This window comes from Bombina bombina, chromosome 5, assembly GCF_027579735.1.
Source record: "Bombina bombina isolate aBomBom1 chromosome 5, aBomBom1.pri, whole genome shotgun sequence".
Lineage (NCBI taxonomy): Eukaryota > Metazoa > Chordata > Amphibia > Anura > Bombinatoridae > Bombina > Bombina bombina.
Genome location: NC_069503.1, coordinates 811,125,029 through 811,148,046, shown reverse-complemented (window position 1 = coordinate 811,148,046; position 23,018 = coordinate 811,125,029). Strand labels below are relative to the sequence as shown.

The following is a 23,018-nucleotide window of genomic DNA, read 5'->3' as shown; positions in this document are numbered from 1 at the left end:
AAAGGTGCACTTTTTTTTTGCTGCATTTTGCTGTCTGTGCATTTTTTTAGGGGTTAATTTTGTTGTTGTAATTTTTTAAAAACCCAAAGGCTCTTTTCAGAAACATTTAGTTAATTTAATTTAATTTTCAGAGCCATTAACCCCTAGCTTGCCAGTGATCGCTATATATCACTGGCAGTAGCAAAGGTGCACTTTTTTTTTTGCTGCATTTTGCTGTCTGTGCATTTTTTTAGGGGTTAATTTTGTTGTTGTAATTTTTTAAAAACCCAAAGGCTCTTTTCAGAAACATTTAGTTAATTTAATTTAATTTTCAGAGCCATTAACCCCTAGCTTGCCAGTGATCGCTATATATCACTGGCAGTAGCAAAGGTGCACTTTTTTGCTAGTTAATTTAGTTAATTAATTTAGTTAATTTAATTTAATTTTCAGAGCCATTAACCTCTAGCTTGCCAGTGATCGCTATAAATCACTGGCAGTAGCATAGCTGTACTTTTTTGCTAGTTAATTTAGTTAATTAATTTAGTTAATTTAATTTTTTTTAGTAATTGTTTTCTGTGATACAAAAATGTCACAGAAAAGATATAGTGCTGAGGAGGCGTATGCCATCCTTGCGTCAGAGTCAGATGCCTCTATTTCTGACTCAGACCCCAATTTTGACCCTGCCATGTGCTCAGATACATCACTAGATGCAGTCTCAACTGATAGTGATGTATCTGTGGCTGCTAGCCCCCCTGCCAGCCCCCCTGCCAGCCCCCCTGCTAGCCCCCCTGCCAGAAGGAGGCGTGTTGCTGCCATTGCTGCTGAAGAGTGGGTAACGCCTCATCTCCAGAGGCCAGATATCCCACCCTTCACAGCAAATGCTGGCATAAATATAGATGTGGCAGGTTTTAGCCCCCAGCAGTTTCTGGAAGTGTTTCTGGGCGATGATATATTGGGGAACATTGTCGCCCAAACTAATTTATATGCCCATCAGTTCCGTGCTGCAAAGCCTGGAACATATTTGGCAAAGCAGCAATGGGCCCCCATCAATGTGCCAGAATTCAAAAAATTGTGGGCATTGACTATGCTGATGGGCATCATAAAGAAACCCTCCATTCGCTCCTACTGGAGTACTAGCCCCATCTGCTCTACCCCCATTTTCTCCCAGACTATGTCGAGGAAGAGGTATGAAATGATTCTGCATTTCATGCACTTCAGCGACAACAGCCTGTGCCCCCCTAGGGAGCATCCCCAATTTGACAGGCTGTATAAAATCCGCCCCCTGATAACCCACTTTTCTGCCAGGTTTGCAGAGGCTTATACACCTGGAAGGAATATATGCGTTGATGAATCCCTAATGAAGTATAAGGGAAGGCTGGGATTCAAGCAGTATATTCCTTCCAAACGCTCCAGATATGGGGTAAAGGTGTATAAGCTCTGTGACAGCGAGACTGGGTATACTCAGGACTTCCGGGTGTATGAGGGAAAGGATAGCCACCTTGACCCTCCAGGTTGCCCAGAACATATGGGAACCACTGGCAAGATTGTCTGGGACCTGATATTACCCCTAATGAACAAAGGGTATCACTTGTACTTAGACAATTTTTATACAAGTGTCCTTTTGTTCAAGCTACTGTATTGCTTTGATACAGTAGCTTGCGGTACAATTAAAAAGAACCGCGCAGGTTTCCCAGGACAGCTTGTACGCACCCGGCTACGAAGGGGGGAGACCTCAGCTCTGCGCCAAGAGGAGCTGTTGGCACTGAAGTACAGAGACAAGAAGGATGTATACCTTCTTACCACCATCCACACAGAGAGGACGGTGGCGGTTTCTGTACGTGGCAGAGCTGAGATCATAAGGAAGCCAGTGTGCATCAAGTCTTATAACCGGCATATGGGTGGGGTTGATCTGGCTGATCAGCTGCTGCAGCCCTATCTAATTATGCGGAAGACAAGGGCCTGGTACAAAAAGGTTGCAATTTACCTAATGCAGATTGCAACCCACAACGCTTTTTTGTTGTTCAAAAAAGCAAACCCCAGAGTTAAAAAGACTTTTTTACAGTTTCAGCTCCAGATTATTACGGGGATTTTGTACCATGATGCACCTGCTCCCCGGGCGGTGATGGGAGAGAGCAGAGTTGGGGCTACCCATTTTATTTTTAAAATCCCCCCTAATGCCACAAAGCAGAAACCACAAAAAAAATGCAGAGTCTGTACCAAGAGGGGGAAGAGAAGGGACACCATATATTACTGTCCTGATTGCCCTGGACAGCCTGCACTCTGCATTGGGGACTGCTTCAAGCGGTACCATACAATGGTCAATTTTTAAAAAAAATAAATACATTTGCTGTTACATATATATATATTTTTTTTGGTTATGTTTATAGTTAGATGTTTTTTTGTTTTTTTTACTTTTACTGTGCCAGATTTTTACATTTCACTACTCTATTTTTTTCTAAAATTGGGCCTGTTTTTTTTTTAACCAAAACCCCTGTCAAACCTATGCATGGGGTACATAGGTGTTCTCAGGGTGCCTTGCAGAAAACAACCTGAAGTATGTTTTTGTAATAACTTACAACAGTCTCTCCTAAATTATAGTCAAAAAGCAATGTGTCTGTAAAAATGAAAATTGAAAAATTACCACCATACACTTTCTCCAATTTTTTGGGCTAAAACGGTTGCTTCAAAGGCATCAAAGCACACCATATACAATACCTTGGGGTGTCAACATTTAAAAAATATACACTTTGAATGCAATAAATAAAAGTGGGGTATGCGATAGGCCCCAAACTAAAGATAGGCCTATCAGAAGAAATACTCTCATTTTTAATAACTAAAATCACAAGTCATAAAATTGTAACATAACCTTCCCAAAATCCTGGCAAACCTATGCATGGGGGGCATAAGTGTACTCAGGGTGCCTTGCAGAAAACAACCTGAAGTATTATTTTGCAATAACTTACAACAATCTCTCCTAAATCATAGTCAAAAAGCAATGTGTCTGTAAAAATGAAAATTGAAAAATTACCACCATATACTTTCTCCAATTTTTTGGGCTAAAACGGTTGCTTCAAAGGCATCAAAGCACACCATATACAATACCTTGGGGTGTCAACATTTAAAAAATATACACTTTGAATGCAATAAATAAAAGTGGGGTATGTGATAGGCCCCAAACTAAAGATAGGCCTATCAGAAGAAATACTCTCATTTTTAATAACTAAAATCATGTAACATAACCTTCCCAAAATCCTGGCAAACCTATGCATGGGGGGCATAGGTGTACTCAGGGTGCCTTGCAGAAAACAACCTAAAGTATTCTTTTGCAATAACTTACAACAGTCTCTCCTAAATCATAGTAAAAAAGCAATGTGTCTGTAACAATGAAAATTGAAAAATTACCACCATATACTTTCTCCAATTTTTTGGGCTAAAACGGTTGCATCAAAGTCATCAAACCACTCCATGTATAATACCTTGGGGGGTCAACTTTTTAAATATAGTCACATTTATGGAAAACAAATAAATTGGGGTATGTTAAAAGACCCCCAAAAAAAGACGATAGGCAAAGAAAATATGTTAAATGTGAAAAAAAATCACAAACACATGTCAGACATTTGGCATTGCACCGCCCAAACAAGCCACCAAACCTATGCATAGGTGGTATCACTGAACTCAGGAGATGTTGGTGACCACATATTGGTGTCTTCTTTGGTAGTAACACATAACAGGAGCTGTGAATCCATGTCTAAAGTACAATGTATGTGAAAAATAACACAAAGAAATGAATGCCCAATAGTTTGACAAAGACTAGTGGTTGAATTAGTGTATGGAAAGTGTTAAAACACCTGCATTTGAAATACCCTAGGATGTCTACTTTTCAAAAATATATGGTTTTATGGGGGTAAATTACATTGGCCGGCTTCAAAAATGTCTTAAATAGAACATGGGTGCATGGGATGTGAAAATGGGAAGTGTAAAAAATGGAATGCGCTTCCTAAAAATAAGGCCTTCTAGCCCCCAGAGAACCCAACACACCTATACATGGGTGGTATCACTGTACTCAGGAGATGTTGTTGAACACATATTGAGGTGTTTTTTGGCAGTAAACACATAACAGGAACTGAGAATCCATGCCTAAAGTACAATGTGTGTGAAAAATAACACAAAATAATGACTACCCAAAAGTTTGACAAAGACTGGTGGTTGAATTAGTGCATGGAAAGTGTTAAAATACAAGCATTTGAAATACCCTAGGGTGTCTACTTTTCAAAAATATATGTTTGATGGGGGTAAATTCCATTGACCAGCTTCAGAAATGTCCCAAATAGGACATGGGTGCATGATGACCGATGTGAAAATTCCAAGTTGAAAAACTGGAATGCGCTTCCTAAAATTAAGGCCTTTTAGCCCCCAGAGAACCCGACACACCTATACATGGGTGGTATCACTGTACTCAGGAGATGTTGTTGAATACATATTGAGGTTTTTTTTGGCAGTAACACATAACAGGAACTGAGAATCCATGCCTAAAGTACAATGTGTGTGAAAAATAACACAAAATAATGACTACCCAAAAGTTTGACAAAGACTGGTGGTTGAATTAGTGCATGGAAAGTGTTAAAATACAAGCATTTGAAATACCCTAGGGTGTCTACTTTTCAAAAATATATGGTTTGATGGGGGTAAATTCCATTGACCAGCTTCAGAAATGTCCCAAATAGGACATGGGTGCATGATGACCGATGTGAAAATTCCAAGTTGAAAAACTGGAATGCGCTTCCTAAAATTAAGGCCTTTTAGCCCCCAGAGAACCCGACACACCTATACATGGGTGGTATCACTGTACTCAGGAGATGTTGTTGAACACATATTGAGGGTTTTTTTGGTAGTAACACATAACAGGAACTGAGAATCCATGCCTAAAGTACAATGTGTGTGAAAAATAACACAAAATAATGACTACCCAAAAGTTTGACAAAGACTGGTGGTTGAATTAGTGCATGGAAAGTGTTAAAATACAAGCATTTGAAATACCCTAGGGTGTCTACTTTTCAAAAATATATGGTTTGATGGGGGTAAATTCCATTGACCAGCTTCAGAAATGTCCCAAATAGGACATGGGTGCATGATGACCGATGTGAAAATTCCAAGTTGAAAAACTGGAATGCGCTTCCTAAAATTAAGGCCTTTTAGCCCCCAGAGAACCCGACACACCTATACATGGGTGGTATCACTGTACTCAGGAGATGTTGTTGAACACATATTGAGGTTTTTTTTGGTAGTAACACATAACAGGAACTGAGAATCCATGCCTAAAGTACAATGTGTGTGAAAAATAACACAAAATAATGACTACCCAAAAGTTTGACAAAGACTGGTGGTTGAATTAGTGCATGGAAAGTGTTAAAATACAAGCATTTGAAATACCCTAGGGTGTCTACTTTTCAAAAATATATGGTTTGATGGGGGTAAATTCCATTGACCAGCTTCAGAAATGTCCCAAATAGGACATGGGTGCATGATGACCGATGTGAAAATTCCAAGTTGAAAAACTGGAATGCGCTTCCTAAAAATAAGGCCTTCTAGCCCCCAGAGAACCCAACACACCTATACATAGGTGGTATCGCTGTACTCAGGAGATGTTGTTGAACACATATTGAGGTGCTTTTTGGCAGTAACACATAACAGGAACTGAGAATCCATGCCTAAAATACAATGTGTGTGAAAAATAACACAAAAAAAATGACTACCCAAAAGTTTGACAAAGACTGGTGGTTGAATTAGTGCATGGAAAGTGTTAAAATACCAGCATTTGAAATACCCTAGGGTGTCTACTTTTCAAAAATATATGGTTTGATGGGGGTAAATTCCATTGGCCAGCTTCAGAAATGTCCCAAATAGGACATGGGTGCATGATGACCGATGTGAAAATTCCAAGTTGAAAAACTGGAATGCGCTTCCTAAAATTAAGGCCTTTTAGCCCCCAGAGAACCCGACACACCTATACATGGGTGGTATCACTGTACTCAGGAGATGTTGTTGAACACATATTGAGGTTTTTTTTTGGCAGTAACACATAACAGGAACTGAGAATCCATGCCTAAAGTACAATGTGTGTGAAAAATAACACAAAATAATGACTACCCAAAAGTTTGACAAAGACTGGTGGTTGAATTAGTGCATGGAAAGTGTTAAAATACAAGCATTTGAAATACCCTAGGGTGTCTACTTTTCAAAAATATATGATTTGATGGGGGTAAATTCCATTGACCAGCTTCAGAAATGTCCCAAATAGGACATGGGTGCATGATGACCGATGTGAAAATTCCAAGTTGAAAAACTGGAATGCGCTCCCTAAAAATAAGAGCTTTTAGCCCCCCGAGAACCCGACACACCTATACATGGGTGGTATCACTGTACCCAGGAGATGCTGCTGAAGACATATGAGGGTGTTATTTGGCAGTAACCCTTAATATTATCAGTAAATGTATTCTTAAATTGCTATTTTGTCAAAAAATCAAATTATTTTTTTTTCCCCCCCAAACTTTGGCATAGATTGGTGGTAAAATGGTTGCATGAAAAAAGTCAAAATACCCCAAGTTTAATACCTTAGGTTGTCTTCTTTTAAAAAATATATACATTTGAAGGGTTATTCAGGGATTCATGACAGATATTGGTGTTACAATGTAACTATCGCCAATTTTGAAAAAACATGGTTTTGAAATAGCAAAGTGCTACTTGTACTTATTGCCCTATAACTTGCAAAAAAAGCAAAGAACATGTAAACATTGGGTATTTATAAACTCAGGACAAAATTTAGAAACTGTTTAGCATTGGTATTTTATGGTGGTTGTAGATGTGTAAGAGATTTTGGGGCTCAAAGTTAGAAAAAGTGCATTTTTTTTCATTTTTTCCTCATATTTTATATTTTTTTTTATAGTAAATTATAAGATATGATGAAAAAAATGGTATCTTTAGAAAGTCCATTTAATGGCGAGAAAAACAGTATATAATATGTGTGGGTACAGTAAATGAGTAAGAGGAAAATTACAGTTAAACACAAACATCGCAGAAATGCAAAAATAGCCTTGGTCCCAGATGGTCAACAAATTGAAAAGTGGTCTGGTCACTAAGGGGTTAAAGGGACACTGAACCCAAATTTTTTTCTTTTGTGATTCAGATAGAGCATGAAATTTTAAGCATCTTTCTAATTTACTCCTATTATCAAATTTTCTTCATTCTCTTGGTATCTTTATTTGAAATGCAAGAATGTAAGCTTAGATGCCGGCCCATTTTTGGTGAACAACCTGGGTTGTCCTTGCTGATTGGTGGATAAATTCATCCACCAATAAAAAAGTGCTGTCCAGAGTTCTGAACTTAAAAAAAAGCTTAGATGCCTTCTTTTTCAAATAAAGATAGCACGAGAACGAAGACAAATTGATAATAGGAGTAAATTAGAAAGTTGCTTAAAATTGCATGCTCTATCTGAAGCATGAAAGAAAAAAATGGGTTCAGTGTCCCTTTAATTATATTTTCTCTCTGTCTATGATTTTAGTAGTTTTAGTTAATATTTGTATAATCCACTTTTAGACTTTCTTGCTGGCCTTTTTTGGAGAGCATTTATAGGCGCAACCACGCTTACTTCATTCCCCATAGTTGCAGCTTCTACCCTTTGGGGTTTATCTGAGCAGCTTTCTGAGGAATCTGCCGGTGAAGAGTTTTCTATTCAATTAAAAGTTTTGAAAACAGCTTTTATTTGTAATGCTGTTGTTGATATTATTAAGATCAATGCTAAGAATATAGTTCTAGCAGTTTTGACTAGAAGAGCATTCTGGTTAAAATCATGGTCTGCTGACATGGTTTCTAAATCAAGACTTCTGTCTCTTCCTTTAAGGGGAATGTTTTGTTTGGGTCTCGTCTAAATGACTGGGGGAAAGGAGCTTTTCTCCCTCAGGATAAGAAGTCTAAGGGTAATTCTAGAGCTTTTAACTATTTTTGTTCCTTTGGTCAAATCTAAGAACCAAAAGTCCTCCTCTGCATCTTCTTCAAGTTTTTCCTGGAAGCCAAACTCTAATTGGAACAGGTCTAAACAGTACGAGAAGCCTGTTTCCACTACTAAGTCTGCATGAAGGTGTGGCCCCCGATCCAGATTTTCTGGGTGGGGGCAGATTACACCTTTTTCAGGAGACTTGACTTCATTTTGTTCAAGATCCATGGGTTCTGGACATTTTTTCTCAAGGATACAGAATAGGTTTGAGATCAAATATTCTATAGGTCAAAAAGCAAATATTCTCTAGTTTGGAGAGAGAGAGAGAAATATTATAGTGCAGACTTCAAAGGGACTGAACTCACTGAATTCTATAAGCAAAAGGGCTAACCCAATAACTTGCTTTTGCCTATAGTTTAGTGTATAGTACATTTATGTCAGTTAAATAAGTGTATTTTGAATTTTGAGCAAACTTCACCTGCATACAGCTGGCAAGAAAAATCAGCGAGACCAGCTTTTTAAAAAATGCTTACAGTATTTTACAAAAATTGTGACAGAGCTTCAGACATACCCTGGGAACTCCTCTGTTCAGCCAAGTGAACTCCCCTGTCCCTTCCACTTTCTGAAGCTGTGTTTTATTTTGAAATAGAAAAAGTACCAAGTACAATGTAAGTTGTAAAATAAATATAGAAAGTATGGCCCTAATTTGTTAAAGTAACACAGAAACTTTCAAAACATAATTAGAATTGATACAACCACTACTATCTAAATCTATTAAAATATAAACTAGAAAGTGCAAAGCTTTAATAATATTAATAATATCCTAGGTATTAATCATATATATCAGTGTAATTAAATTATCAGTTGACACTAAAAGGTTTGCTAATAAATATTTCTGAAGTATTTTAAATTATTATAAATTGTTCAGCTGATTGAAATTTTAGTTCAAACTCACTAACTAAATTCAGCTAATTAGTCAGTGTAACTGATTTATATTGTTGGTTTATTTTTAGATTGTTCTAGAAGGTTTTAGACTGTGGTGACTTACGTTAGTGTAACTGATTTATATTGTTGGCTTATTTTTAGATTGTTCTAGAAGGTTTTAGACTGTGGTGACAGTATTGTACTCATATCCATAGTATAACAGATGATTTAATTGATGTTGAATTAATTTAAATATTTCTCTATCTTGTTTTGTACTTTATTAATATTGTAATACATCTATTATATACTGTATTTCATCATAATTGAGCCCTCGTTACTGCATAAATATATTTGTTGTGCTCATAATTTGATACCTGTCAGAATGTAAAGGGATAGAAAAGTTAATATTAAACTTGCATGATTCAGATAGAGCATGTCATTTTAAGATACTTTTAAATTAACTTCTATTTTCAAATGTGCTTCGTTCTCTTGGTTTCCCTTGTTAAAAATGAATATGTACATATCATACACTAATGGGATCTAGCTGCTGATTGGTGCTGGACACATTTGTTTCTTGTGATTGGCTAGATGAGTTCAACTAGCTGCCAGTAGAGCAATGCTGCTCCTTCAGCAAAGGATTACAAGACAATGAAGTATATTTGATAATAATTGGAAAGTTGTTTAAAATTGTATGTTTTATCGAAATCATGAAAGAAACATTTGGGGTTTCCTGTCCCTTTAATTGTTAATTAGAATTAAATATTAATAGTTAGTAATTTTTGTTATTAATTATAAATATTCATAAACATCCTAACAACTTTAATTTATTTCTGTGCATTTGAATTCATACCAAGTGTTAAAACATCTAAATAAAAGTGATTACCTATATCATGTATGAGATAACTGAAGTATCATTTATTTTATGTTGTTTTTTAGGGAAGTAACAATTAGAGATGCCAGAGAGTATGCTGAATCCATTGGAGCAATTGTTGTTGAAACCAGTGCAAAGAATGCTATTAATGTTGAAGAACTCTTCCAAGGGATAAGTAAATATCTGGGGGGGGGGGGGGTTTACTACTATATAGAGTCGTATTCTATTACAATTTAAAAATATACATTGTAATCCTTATTTATATTCACAGTCCTTTATTATCTTATGTTTATCTTAATTATTTTGAGCATTAAATTATTTTCAGTTGAAAATTAAAAAAAACACATAGATATCTATGTTACATTAATATATTTTTTTTCTACATGAATATATCTAAAAAAACATAGTGCACATACAGACAATATATAGCAATACCAATAAAACAAGGGCCAATGAGAACACACATCATGGGAGGGGTTATACAAATCACATGTGAACCAAGAAAAACAACATATTAACCCTATATTTGCCCTTTTGGGGTGTCCCAGAGGACTAAGATTAAAAACAATCTGAAAAGGAAGCAAAATAGCACAGCCACTATACAAATATCACAATCAAGTATGGGAATATAATAAACTATTTAAATTAATTTAAATTTACATATAAATCTGTGGAAACCTATATTATATACATAGAAAGTCTACAGGATTGGGTTAAGATTAAACTCCCTATTCATACCTTTGGGATATAACGTATCCAATTTCCATATCATTTAGCCTCTTTGTAAAGAAGGTCCCTCTGTCTATCTCCCCCTAGGCTTTCTCTTGGCTTGATCTAACACTATAAAGCGTAATTGGCTCACCTGGTGACCCATTTGTAAAAAATGGGCCTGTACTGGAAGATCTTTTGTCCCTGAATTTCTGATGTTTGATTTATGTTGACCAATATGGTCCCTGACTCTTTGGGTAGTCTCACCTATATATAACATCCCACTGGGACATTTGAGGGCATACACTACATACGATGAATTGCAGGTATAATAACCAGGTATTTTATATTTACAGCCTGAGTAGTGATGACAGATCTCTCCACCTTTGATAACACTATTACAATGAGGGCACCCTAGGCAGGGAAAGGTACCATTTTTGGGTTTAGCAAAAAATGGAGATACTTTAGTATCAGAGTTAAAGGGACACTGAACCCAAATTTTTTCTTTTGTGATTCAGATAGAGCATGCGATTTTAAGCAACTTTCTAATTTACTCCTATTAGCAAATGTTCTTCATTCTCTTGGTATCTTTATTTGAAAAGCAAGAATGTAAGTTTAGATGCCGGCCCATTTTGGTGAACAACCTGGGTTGCTCTTGCTAATTGGTGGATAATTTCATCCACCAATAAACAAGTGCTGTCCAAGGTCCTGTACTTTCTTTTTCAAATAAAGATAGCAAGAGAACAAAGAAAAATTGATAATAGGAGTAAATTAGAAAGTTGCTTAAAATTGCCTGCTCTATCTGAATCATAAAAGAAAAAAATTGGGTTAAGTGTCCCTTTAAAAACTGCTTTAGTTATCCTTCACCCACATGTATAACCCTTACGATACCCTGCTCTAGGCATTTGACTGAACTCCTTAATGTCAGGACACAAATCTCTTAGGATATGCCAATTATGTTTAAGGATACCTTGAACTTTATTACTTAGAGTATTATATGTGCTAACAAAAGTGAGTCTCTCATTCTGCTGTCTAGGGTGTTTGTTTTGGAAATTTGATCTCACATGTGTCAATTCTGTACGTGGATAGCCACTTTTTTCCAAATTTGGACTGGGTTTCATCTAATCTACATTCTTTTTTGATGGGATCAGATACGATCCTATCAACCAGGAGGAATTGAGATTTAGGCACATGTTTAAATATAGCTGGTGGGTGAAAACTGTTCCTATGTAATAACGTATTTCTATCGGTTTTCTTAACAAATAAATCGGTTTTTAGAAAACCATTTTCTTTGTATACAAGGGTATCCAGAAATTCAATTTGGCTATTGTCTTGTTTGGATGTAAATTGTATAAATGGCACAGATCTCTCAATGTCATTCCTCAGTTGTGTAAGACATTCTGGGGGTCCCTGCCAAATAATACAGTACTGTTTAAATAGAGGATGGTTATAAACTAGAGTCTCCTCAATATGATCCATTACCATACAGGCATAGGATGGGGCCACATTGGACCCCATCGCTGTGCCTATTTTTTGCAAATAAAACATTTTTTTTTTTTTTTTTGAATCAAAGTTATTTATTGAGGCATTTCAGCAAATAACATACACTTTGTGTTGACAAACTTATAGAATGCAAGATATAAATGTTCAGACAGCATCAGACATATTGCGATTACAGAGAAAAGACATGAGGGGAAACACTTATTTGACAAAGCTGGATATAGCAAATATACATCTCACAGAATATAATAAACAGCTTTGACTCTAATAACCGTGCAACTCTAAAGATGCAAAAATGACAGTTTGATACCTCTTTTTAATATATAAATTAAATTAATACTAGAACCTCTGGAATATAATTTGCTGTCTACTAGAGTGATATTTTGTAATGATCCTTTGGTAGCAATAACATTTTCATTTTCTTATGTGAGGCAACATATTCTGAGATTCCTGTGTGTGTAGATGCAAAAAAGCGGATAAACACCGCCGAGAAAATTCACCAGATTGAGTGAATAAAAGTGATCTAATATAGAGTCACCCCCTCTCCAGAGTAAATATATAGTTAAAATAACAAAATAGGCTTTACACCTTGGAATACAGTATTTTACATCAGATCAACGCCTCTGAAAGTTAAAGCAAGGGGAGGGGGGGGGGGGAGATGCAGAGATTAGTAAGGTCATAAGCAATGCAAATGGAGTTATAGCCATATTAAATTCAACCTGATACCTCGAATTAAAAGAAAATGCGGTCTGTAATGGCATAGGGGATGTGGCTTATTATAATATTTGTGATATGTAGGGGGAGGGAGTAATATGGTATACTAAATTTAATATAACATAAATCAGCTCGAGATATAAACAGCGAAGGTGTAGATATCTCCAGAGCTCTTGAAGATTATATTAGCTTGCGCAATATAGGTATAGTAACCATATATTACCACATTTGCATATGGAGACACTGAAATCACAATAACATTCTATATATCCTAGAGAACCCACATTTGAGAGCAATACCCTGTCGCAATAATTAAATTAATAGTATAAGGAAATCCTTTGTGTGTGCTATGTTACGGCTGATCATAAGCATAACCAACTTAGCCCCTCACACATAAGATGTGAGGAGATACATCTAGTGCACATAATAATAGCCATTGTCCCTGCTTAAAAACATGTACCTCCCTGTTAATGAGGCAAAGTAACATTGCTTTCCTATTTTTGGAGATCATCCCATGCGCTATACTTTTCTCTTTACATCCACAAATATACCAATTCTAAATCAAAAGTGCATATATAAGCATATATTGTATAGTTAGCCAATCCCTCTTAGAATCTGCAGCCATAACATAAGAATAATTATTTATATAACATTGGACATGTAAACTGCCACACTAGGCAACTATTGCCTCTATCCCAGCAATACCCACCTCTCTCCTGCCGGCTAGAAGAGAAGGAGGATCTATGCTTTAATATACACAATTGGGATAAGAAGACAATTCTATCGGATACATTATCCAATAAGCCTCTACCCATCTGAGATAGGGGAAAATATGTAATAAGCTAAGTATAGACTGGCTGCCCATACTATATGACTGACTATTAGACTTCAATCTATGGTGAAAACAGGCTTAGAGCACTAAAATGAGGAGCTTCAATCCATAAGGACTATGTATAAAGTATGCACAAAAGGCGTATCTGTAAAAAATTATAAAGAGTGGCAGCGCTGTGGCTAAAAAAAAAAGAAAAAAAAAAAAATAGACAGCCAAGCAAAATAAAGTACATGGGTATTTGACAAATACTTATATAACTTCAATTTATAAAGGTAAACCACCTTCTGTTAACAAACACTAAGCAACAGTTTAACATTAGCCTACACCATCTTTTGGCAATTGAGTCTTTGAGGGCTGTAGGACCCTTGATGTAGATAACAATATTTAACAGACCGATAGTGCAAAGCCCCTCTGAAATATATTGGGTTCAGACCTGAGGCCGTCATTAAGTGATACATCAATAAAGGGGTAATAACATAAAGGGCTTAATAACACTAGGTACATATGGTATGTGAATCAGCAAGTTCAGCCCACGCCTCTCCTGTATGTCCGAACTGGACTGAGCAAGTAGAGCCATACAGTCTGGGTAGGTTTTTGCAGGACCCGCAAGGGTGATTGGGGTAGAAGACCAACCCCGTAGAGGGGGCCTATTTGGTGTAAGAAATCTTGAGTAACCTGGCTGTAGACCTCCAGAACAAGCTTGCAGGGAGAATCTACCTTGTCATGGCTAACACCAGTGTCACAGTCTCTTATGGGGTAAAAATCAACATGTGGGCTGTCTGAAGCGTCAGTAGGGAGGGAACTGCCATCCATTCCTTTGGAACATTCAGTTAACCCACTCTGGTCTGTGCTGGAGGTAGACCACAACACCTGCAGGAGGTCATTATACTGCGTATCAAGTGTGGCCATTACGTTACGTAAAGCATTTATAATATCTGCTTCCATATTGTGATAATAATAAAAACATATAGGTAAAGAAAAATTGTCCCCTATGCTTAATATACTGCTGGAATCGTTCTTCAATGCTCTATATTACGTTGTCTTAAGAGCTGTAATTGTGGGAAGGAGAGCAGCCGATATATGCGGTGTGTAAACAAAGTCTTGTGCCTCAAAAGTGCTTACCGCAGGCAGAGAAAAATTGAGAATTGCTGAGTCTCTAGTGTTCTTAGAATACTTGGGTGTAAATAAACAGTCCTTGCGTACAATATGTGGACAATGAGCAGTATGTATACCTGCAGATGTTTTAGATCTTCTCCACGTGGGTGTCCGCCATGTCAATTACCCGCAGGCTTCCGAACAGAGTCCTGTGTCTGTGCAGGTGTTGCTAATTGGATGCAGATATTGCTTCTAAATTCTCACGAAGCGTTCCTTAGGTCACCAATGTCGGGTCTGTGTTCTGACTGATGTGTCTGAGGAACTGTCGGCTGCAGTTTTGTATCACATAGTTCTTTCACACACTTAAGGCAATAGCATGTCTCCAGCGAAGGCTATGACGCTTACAGATCCCACAGACGGTTTTCAGTTCTGTAGTTATAATCCACACTCAAGCTGATCTGCTTCTAGTTAAGGTGAACCACATCAGATACAACACAGTTTGCAGTGTTCTCAACCTGTTTAAAGCTGTATATAGCCCAATATAACATTGATATCTCCTGGAGCTCCATAAAAACGCAGCCGCTCTCCTTCCCAGTTGGCACCGCCCCCCCAAATAAAACATTTTATCGAAAAGAAAATAGTTTTGAGTCAAAATTGCTACTAGTAGATCCATCATGAATCCTATTTGTGATTTATTGTACTTGTCACATGTGTCAAGTGTATTCTTAACACAATCAATACCCACCATATGTGGAATGACAGTATACAAACTGCATACATCCCATGTGGCAAGCACAACATTATCACTTAACTTAAGGAAATCACTGGTGTCCCTAATATATGATTTACCCTTTTGAACTAAGGGGGCCAATACTTGATCCATAAATTTAGCAGCATTGCTCATAATGGAACCAATTCCAGCCACAATGGGGCACCCTGGTGGGTTAATTGGATCTTTATGGATCTTGGGGGTTAAATAAAAAGCAGGTACAATAGGATGCTTAATGAGAAGAAAATCATACAATTTTTTACTAATAATTTGCTGTTGAAAAGCATTGTCTAGCATGGATTAAAATTGGGCTTGGATCTTAAGGGTAGGGTCACCAGGTAATTTAGTATAGACTGATACATCCTGTGATTGGTGTAGGGCTTCGGCTTTGTACATACTTGTATCCATTACAACAACCGCCCCGCCCTTATCAGCACTCTTAATTGTAATAGCAGTATTCATTTGTAGATTTTTTAACACACATTTTTCTTCTGCAGTTAAATTAGATGTACTGTACCCAAACTTATTGCTATTATTTTTATTGATAAGAGCCTTGTATTGGCTTTCAACAACCTTTATAAACACTTCAACCACAAAATTAATGCAAGGGGGAGAGAAGTTACTCTTGTTGCGTAAACCAAATGCAGCAATATCCAGTGTGTCCTTAATACCAGTCTCAACATCTTGTGTCACAACAGGGTCTGGGGTCTGTATTTTAGGGATATTGCTGAAGAAAGCTTTCAATCTTAATAACCTGAAAAAACGAGTTAAATCGACATTCAAGTCAAATGTATCAGGCAGTTCAGTAGGGCAAAATGATAGTCCCTTGTTGAGCACTTTTATTTCAACATCACTCAAAGGTTTGGAGGACAGGTTAATAACATTTACCTCCTCCGCTTCTGTTGTTGTTGAGTGTTCATTTTTCCTCTTCCTGCCGGACCTTCTGCGTTTCTTCCTCCTCCTCTCGGCGCCATCTGATCTGATGCTAAAAAAGGGGCGGGGCCTCTGGCTGACATCACGGTCCCATCTAAGCTATTGGAGGAGCCGGAATCTGAGTCTGATACTTGCTGATTACGCACCGAAACTTGTCTGAAGTTAGCATAGCCAGCATTACGTCTCCAGTATCTCCCCCACCGGTATACCTTGCCATGTTCATAATCTTGTTTGTCCCTTCTGAATTTGCGGCATTCGCGCTCTTCCACATCTTTCTTAAATGTGCTTACACTTTCTTTTACCTCTTTAAGCATACCTTGTAGTTCATCCTCATTCACAAGTTCTTTTAGTTTGTTCTCTTGTTCAGGTATCTGTGTTTTCAGCGACTGTAGCTCCAAATTGGAAAATTCAATATTGAGTATCATAATGTCCATTGTTCAGTATTTGCTGATATTTAGTACAGAATTCAGGATTGTCTGCAAAGAAGGTAGGTTATAGTGTAGAGCGCATGCCTCTAGGGATTCTCCTCATCTTGTGATATTCAGCCATGGTGGAGGAGTGAAGCTGTAAATTAACCTGTCTCTTCATAGTCTTTTCCAATTCCCTGCATTGAAAGTCTTTATCAGGGGTTGTCAGGAATTCTCTAGAGCACAAGGTGAGAGTAGCTATCCGGGCTGCTTACTCTTCAGAGTATAAAAATAAACCTGTTTCATTCGCCATCATTTGCAAATAGTACAACACAATTCACTTCCACATTTAATGATCAATAAACACACTATGGTGCGCAAATCTGTGCTGCAGTCATCCTGGGGTATCCAGATAGAGTAAAACAAAGTTGTAGGACCAGCACACCTTTAAACATAAATGTCCAGCAGGTTTCAAGGTGGGTGCAGCACAATCAGAGCAAAACTCCTTGCTCCAAATAATTAAGTGTCCAAAGAAATGTTGCACTCTCAGGGGTGGAAAAGTGAAATAACCTTTATTAGGTAGAAAGCAACGTTTCGTTGCACCTGCCCCTTTGTCAAGCTAAAAACATAGGCCTAGATTTAGAGTTCGGCGGTAGCCGTCAAAACCAGCGTTAGAGGCTCCTAACGCTGGTTTTGGCCGCCCGCTGGTATTTGGAGTCAGTGATTAAAGGGTCTAACGCTCACTTTTCAGCCGCGACTTTTCCATACCGCAGATCCCCCTACGCCATTTGCGTAGCCTATCTTTTCAATGGGATCTTTCTAACGCTGGTATTTAGAGTCGTTTCTGCAGTGAGCGTTAGAGCTCTAACGACAAGATTCCAGCCGCCTGAAAATAGCAGGAGTTAAGAGCTTTCTGGCTAACGCCGGTTTATAAAGCTCTTAACTACTGTACCCTAAAGTACACTAACACCCATAAACTACCTATGTACCCCTAAACCGAGGTCCCCCCACATCGCCGCCACTCGATTAAAATTTTTAACCCCTAATCTGCCGACCGCCACCTACGTTATACTTATGTACCCCTAATCTGCTGCCCCTAACCCCGCCGACCCCTATATTATATTTATTAACCCCTAACTTGCCCCCCACAACGTCGCCGCAAGCTACTTAAAATAATTAACCCCTAATCTTCCGACCGCAAATCGCCGCCACCTACGTTATCCCTATGTACCCCTAATCTTATGCCCCTAACATCGCCGACCCCTATGTTATATTTATTAACCCCTAATCTGCCCCCCACAACGTCGCCGACACCTACCTACACTTATTAACCCCTAATCTGCCGAGCGGACCTGAGCGCTACTATAATAAATGTATTAACCCCTAATCCGCCTCACTAACCCTATCATAAATAGTATTAACCCCTAATCTGCCCTCCCTAACATCGCCGACACCTAACTTCAATTATTAACCCCTAATCTGCCGACCGGAGCTCACCGCTATTCTAATAAATGTATTAACCCCTAAAGCTAAGTCTAACCCTAACACTAACACCCCCCTAACTTAAATATAATTTACATCTAACGAAATAAATTAACTCTTATTAAATAACTTATTCCTATTTAAAGCTAAATACTTACCTGTAAAATAAATCATAATATAGCTACAATATAAATTACATTTATATTATAGCTATTTTAGGATTAATATTTATTTTACAGGCAACTTTGTAATTATTTTAACCAGGTACAATAGCTATTAAATAGTTAAGAACTATTTAATAGTTACCTAGTTAAAATAATTACAAATTGACCTGTAAAATAAATCCTAACCTAAGTTATAATTAAACCTAACACTACCCTATCAATAAAATAATTAAATAAACTACCTACAATTACCTACAATTAACCTAACACTACACTATCAATAAATTAAATAAACACAATTGCTACAAATAAATACAATTAAATAAACTATCTAAAGTACAAAAAATAAAAAAGAACTAAGTTACAGAAAATAAAAAAATATTTACAAACATAAGAAAAATATTACAACAATTTTAAACTAATTACACCTACTCTAAGCCCCCTAATAAAATAACAAAGCCCCCCAAAATAAAAAATTCCCTACCCTATTCTAAAATACAAAAATTACAAGCTCTTTTACCTTACCAGCCCTGAACAGGGCCCTTTGCGGGGCATGCCCCAAGAATTTCAGCTCTTTTGCCTGTAAAAAAAAACATACAATACCCCCCCCCCAACATTACAACCCACCACCCACATACCCCTAATCTAACCCAAACCCCCCTTAAATAAACCTAACACTAAGCCCCTGAAGATCTTCCTACCTTGTCTTCACCTCACCAGGTATCACCGATCCGTCCTGGCTCCAAGATCTTCATCCAACCCAAGCGGGGGTTGGCGATCCATAATCCGGTGCTCCAAAGTCTTCCTCCTATCCGGCAAGAAGAGGACATCCGGACCGGCAAACATCTTCTCCAAGCGGCATCTTCTATGTTCTTCCATCCGATGACGACCGGCTCCATCTTGAAGACCTCCAGCGCGGATCCATCCTCTTCTTCCGACGACTAGACGACGAATGACGGTTCCTTTAAGGGACGTTATCCAAGATGGCGTCCCTCGAATTCCGATTGGCTGATAGGATTCTATCAGCCAATCGGAATTAAGGTAGGAATTTTCTGATTGGCTGATGGAATCAGCCAATCAGAATCAAGTTCAATCCGATTGGCTGATCCAATCAGCCAATCAGATTGAGCTCGCATTCTATTGGCTGTTCCGATCAGCCAATAGAATGCGAGCTCAATCTGATTGGCTGATGGGATCGGCCAATCGGATTGAACTTGATTCTGATTGGCTGATTCCATCAGCCAATCAGAAAATTCCTACCTTAATTCCGATTGGCTGATAGAATCCTATCAGCCAATCGGAATTCGAGGGACGCCATCTTGGATGACGTCCCTTAAAGGAACCGTCATTCGTCGTCTAGTCGTCGGAAGAAGAGGATGGATCCGCGCTGGAGGTCTTCAAGATGGAGCCGGTCGTCATCGGATGGAAGAACATAGAAGATGCCGCTTGGAGAAGATGTTTGCCGGTCCGGATGTCCTCTTCTTGCCGGATAGGAGGAAGACTTTGGAGCACCGGATTATGGATCGCCAACCCCCGCTTGGGTTGGATGAAGATCTTGGAGCCAGGACGGATCGGTGATACCTGGTGAGGTGAAGACAAGGTAGGAAGATCTTCAGGGGCTTAGTGTTAGGTTTATTAAGGGGGGTTTGGGTTAGATTAGGGGTATGTGGGTGGTGGGTTGTAATGTTGGGGGGGGGGTATTGTATGTTTTTTTTTACAGGCAAAAGAGCTGAAATTCTTGGGGCATGCCCCGCAAAGGGCCCTGTTCAGGGCTGGTAAGGTAAAAGAGCTTGTAATTTTTGTATTTTAGAATAGGGTAGGGAATTTTTTATTTTGGGGGGCTTTGTTATTTTATTAGGGGGCTTAGAGTAGGTGTAATTAGTTTAAAATTGTTGTAATATTTTTCTTATGTTTGTAAATATTTTTTTATTTTCTGTAACTTAGTTCTTTTTTATTTTTTGTACTTTAGATAGTTTATTTAATTGTATTTATTTGTAGCAATTGTGTTTATTTAATTTATTGATAGTGTAGTGTTAGGTTAATTGTAGGTAATTGTAGGTAGTTTATTTAATTATTTTATTGATAGGGTAGTGTTAGGTTTAATTATAACTTAGGTTAGGATTTATTTTACAGGTCAATTTGTAATTATTTTAACTAGGTAACTATTAAATAGTTCTTAACTATTTAATAGCTATTGTACCTGGTTAAAATAATTACAAAGTTGCCTGTAAAATAAATATTAATCCTAAAATAGCTATAATATAAATGTAATTTATATTGTAGCTATATTATGATTTATTTTACAGGTAAGTATTTAGCTTTAAATAGGAATAAGTTATTTAATAAGAGTTAATTTATTTCGTTAGATGTAAATTATATTTAAGTTAGGGGGGTGTTAGTGTTAGGGTTAGACTTAGCTTTAGGGGTTAATACATTTATTAGAATAGCGGTGAGCTCCGGTCGGCAGATTAGGGGTTAATAATTGAAGGTAGGTGTCGGCGATGTTAGGGAGGGCAGATTAGGGGTTAATACTATTTATGATAGGGTTAGTGAGGCGGATTAGGGGTTAATACATTTATTATAGTAGCGCTCAGGTCCGCTCGGCAGATTAGGGGTTAATAAGTGTAGGTAGGTGTCGGCGACGTTGTGGGGGGCAGATTAGGGGTTAATAAATATAACATAGGGGTCGGCGATGTTAGGGCAGCAGATTAGGGGTACATAGGGATAACGTAGGTGGCGGCGGTTTACGGAGCGGCAGATTAGGGGTTAAAAGTGTAATGCAGGGGTCAGCGATAGCGGGGGCGGCAGATTAGGGGTTAATAAGTGTAAGGGTAGGGGTGTTTAGACTCGGGGTACATGTTAGAGTGTTAGGTGCAGACGTAGGAAGTGTTTCCCCATAGGAAACAATGGGGCTGCGTTAGGAGCTGAACGCTGCTTTTTTGCAGGTGTTAGGTTTTTTTTCAGCTCAAACAGCCCCATTGTTTCCTATGGGAGAATCGTGCACGAGCACGTTTTTGAGGCCGGCCGCGTCCGTAAGCAACTCTGGTATCGAGAGTTGCATTTGCGGTAAAAATGCTCTACGCTCCTTTTTTGGAGCCTAACGCAGCATTTGTTTGAACTCTCGATACCAGAGTTAAATTTATGGTGCGGCCAGAAAAAAACCCGCGGAGCGTTAACAGCCCTTTTACCGCCGAACTCTAAATCTAGGCCCTAGTGCACATACAGAAAATATATAGCAATACCAATAAAACAAGGGCCAATGAGAACACACATTATGGGCGGTGTTATAAAAATCACATGTGAACCAAGAAAAACAACATATTAACCCTATATTTGCCTTTTTGGAGTGTCCCAGAGGACCAAGATTAAAAACAATCTGAAAAGGAAGCAAAATAGCACAACCACTATACAAATATCACAATCAAGTATGGGAATATAATAAACTATTTAAATTAATTTAAATTTACATACAAATCTGTGGAAACCTATAGTATATACATAGAAAGTCTACAGGATTGGGTTAAGATCAAACTCCCTATTAGACAATTTGAAGGGTGAAGTGATAATGTTGTGCTTGCCACATGGGATGTATGCAGTTTGTATACTGTCATTCCACATACGGTAGGTATTGATTGTGTTAAGAAAATAGGATTCATGATGGATCTACTAGAAGCAATTTTGACTCAAAACTATTTTCTTTTCGATAAAATGTTTTATTTGCAAAAAACAGGCACAGCGATGGGTTCCAATGTGGCCCCATCCTAGGCCTGTATGGTAATGGATCATATTGAGGCGACTGTGGTTTATAACCAACCCTCTATTTAAACAGTACTGTCTAGCCTGGTATAGGTATATAGACGATTTGTTTATTATTTGGCAGGGACCCCCAGAATGTCCTACACAACTGAGGAATGACATTGCGAGTTCTGTGCCATTTATACAATTTACATCCAAACAAGACAATAGCCAAATTGAATTTCTGAATACCCTGGTGTACAAAGAAAATGGATTTCTAAAAACCGATTTATTTGTTATGAAAACCGATAGAAATATGTTATTACATAGGAACAGTTTTCACCCACCAGCTATATTTAAATATGTGCCTAAATCTCAATTCCTCCGGGTTGATAGGATCGTATCTGATCCCATCAAAAAAGAATGTAGATTAGATTAAAACCCAGTCCAAATTTGAAAAACGTGGCTATCCACATACAGAATTGACACATGTGAGACTACCCAAAGAGTCAGGGACCATATTGGTCAACATAAATCAAACATCAGAAATTCAGGGACAAAAGATCTTCCAGTACCGGCCCATTTTTTACAAATGGGTCACCAGGTGAGCTAATTACGCCCTATGGTGTTAGATCAAGCCAAGAGAAAGCCTAGGGGGGAGATCGACAGAGGGACCTTCTTTACAAAGAGGCTAAATGGATACGGAAATTTGATATGTTATATCCCAAAGGTATGAATAGGGAGTTTGATCTTAACCCAATCCTGTAGACTTTCCATGTGTATACTATAGCTTTCCACAGATTTGTATGTAAATTTAAATTAATTTAAATAGTTTATTATATTCCCATAGATGTTGATTGTGATATTTGTATAGTGGCTGTGCTATTTTGCTTCCTTTTCAGATTGTTTTTAATC

At 37.9% G+C, this 23,018-nt stretch overlaps 1 protein-coding gene across 1 annotated transcript in view; it reads left to right on the top strand.

Moving 5' to 3' along the window:
- Positions 1 to 23,018, top strand: part of RAB31 (RAB31, member RAS oncogene family) — a 225,073-nt gene that overhangs the window by 198,362 nt on the left and 3,693 nt on the right. Inside the window, exon 6 of the mRNA XM_053714915.1 lies at positions 9,830 to 9,939. Coding sequence (XP_053570890.1) covers positions 9,830 to 9,939 — 110 coding nt within the window. The remainder of the gene's footprint in view (positions 1 to 9,829; positions 9,940 to 23,018) is intronic.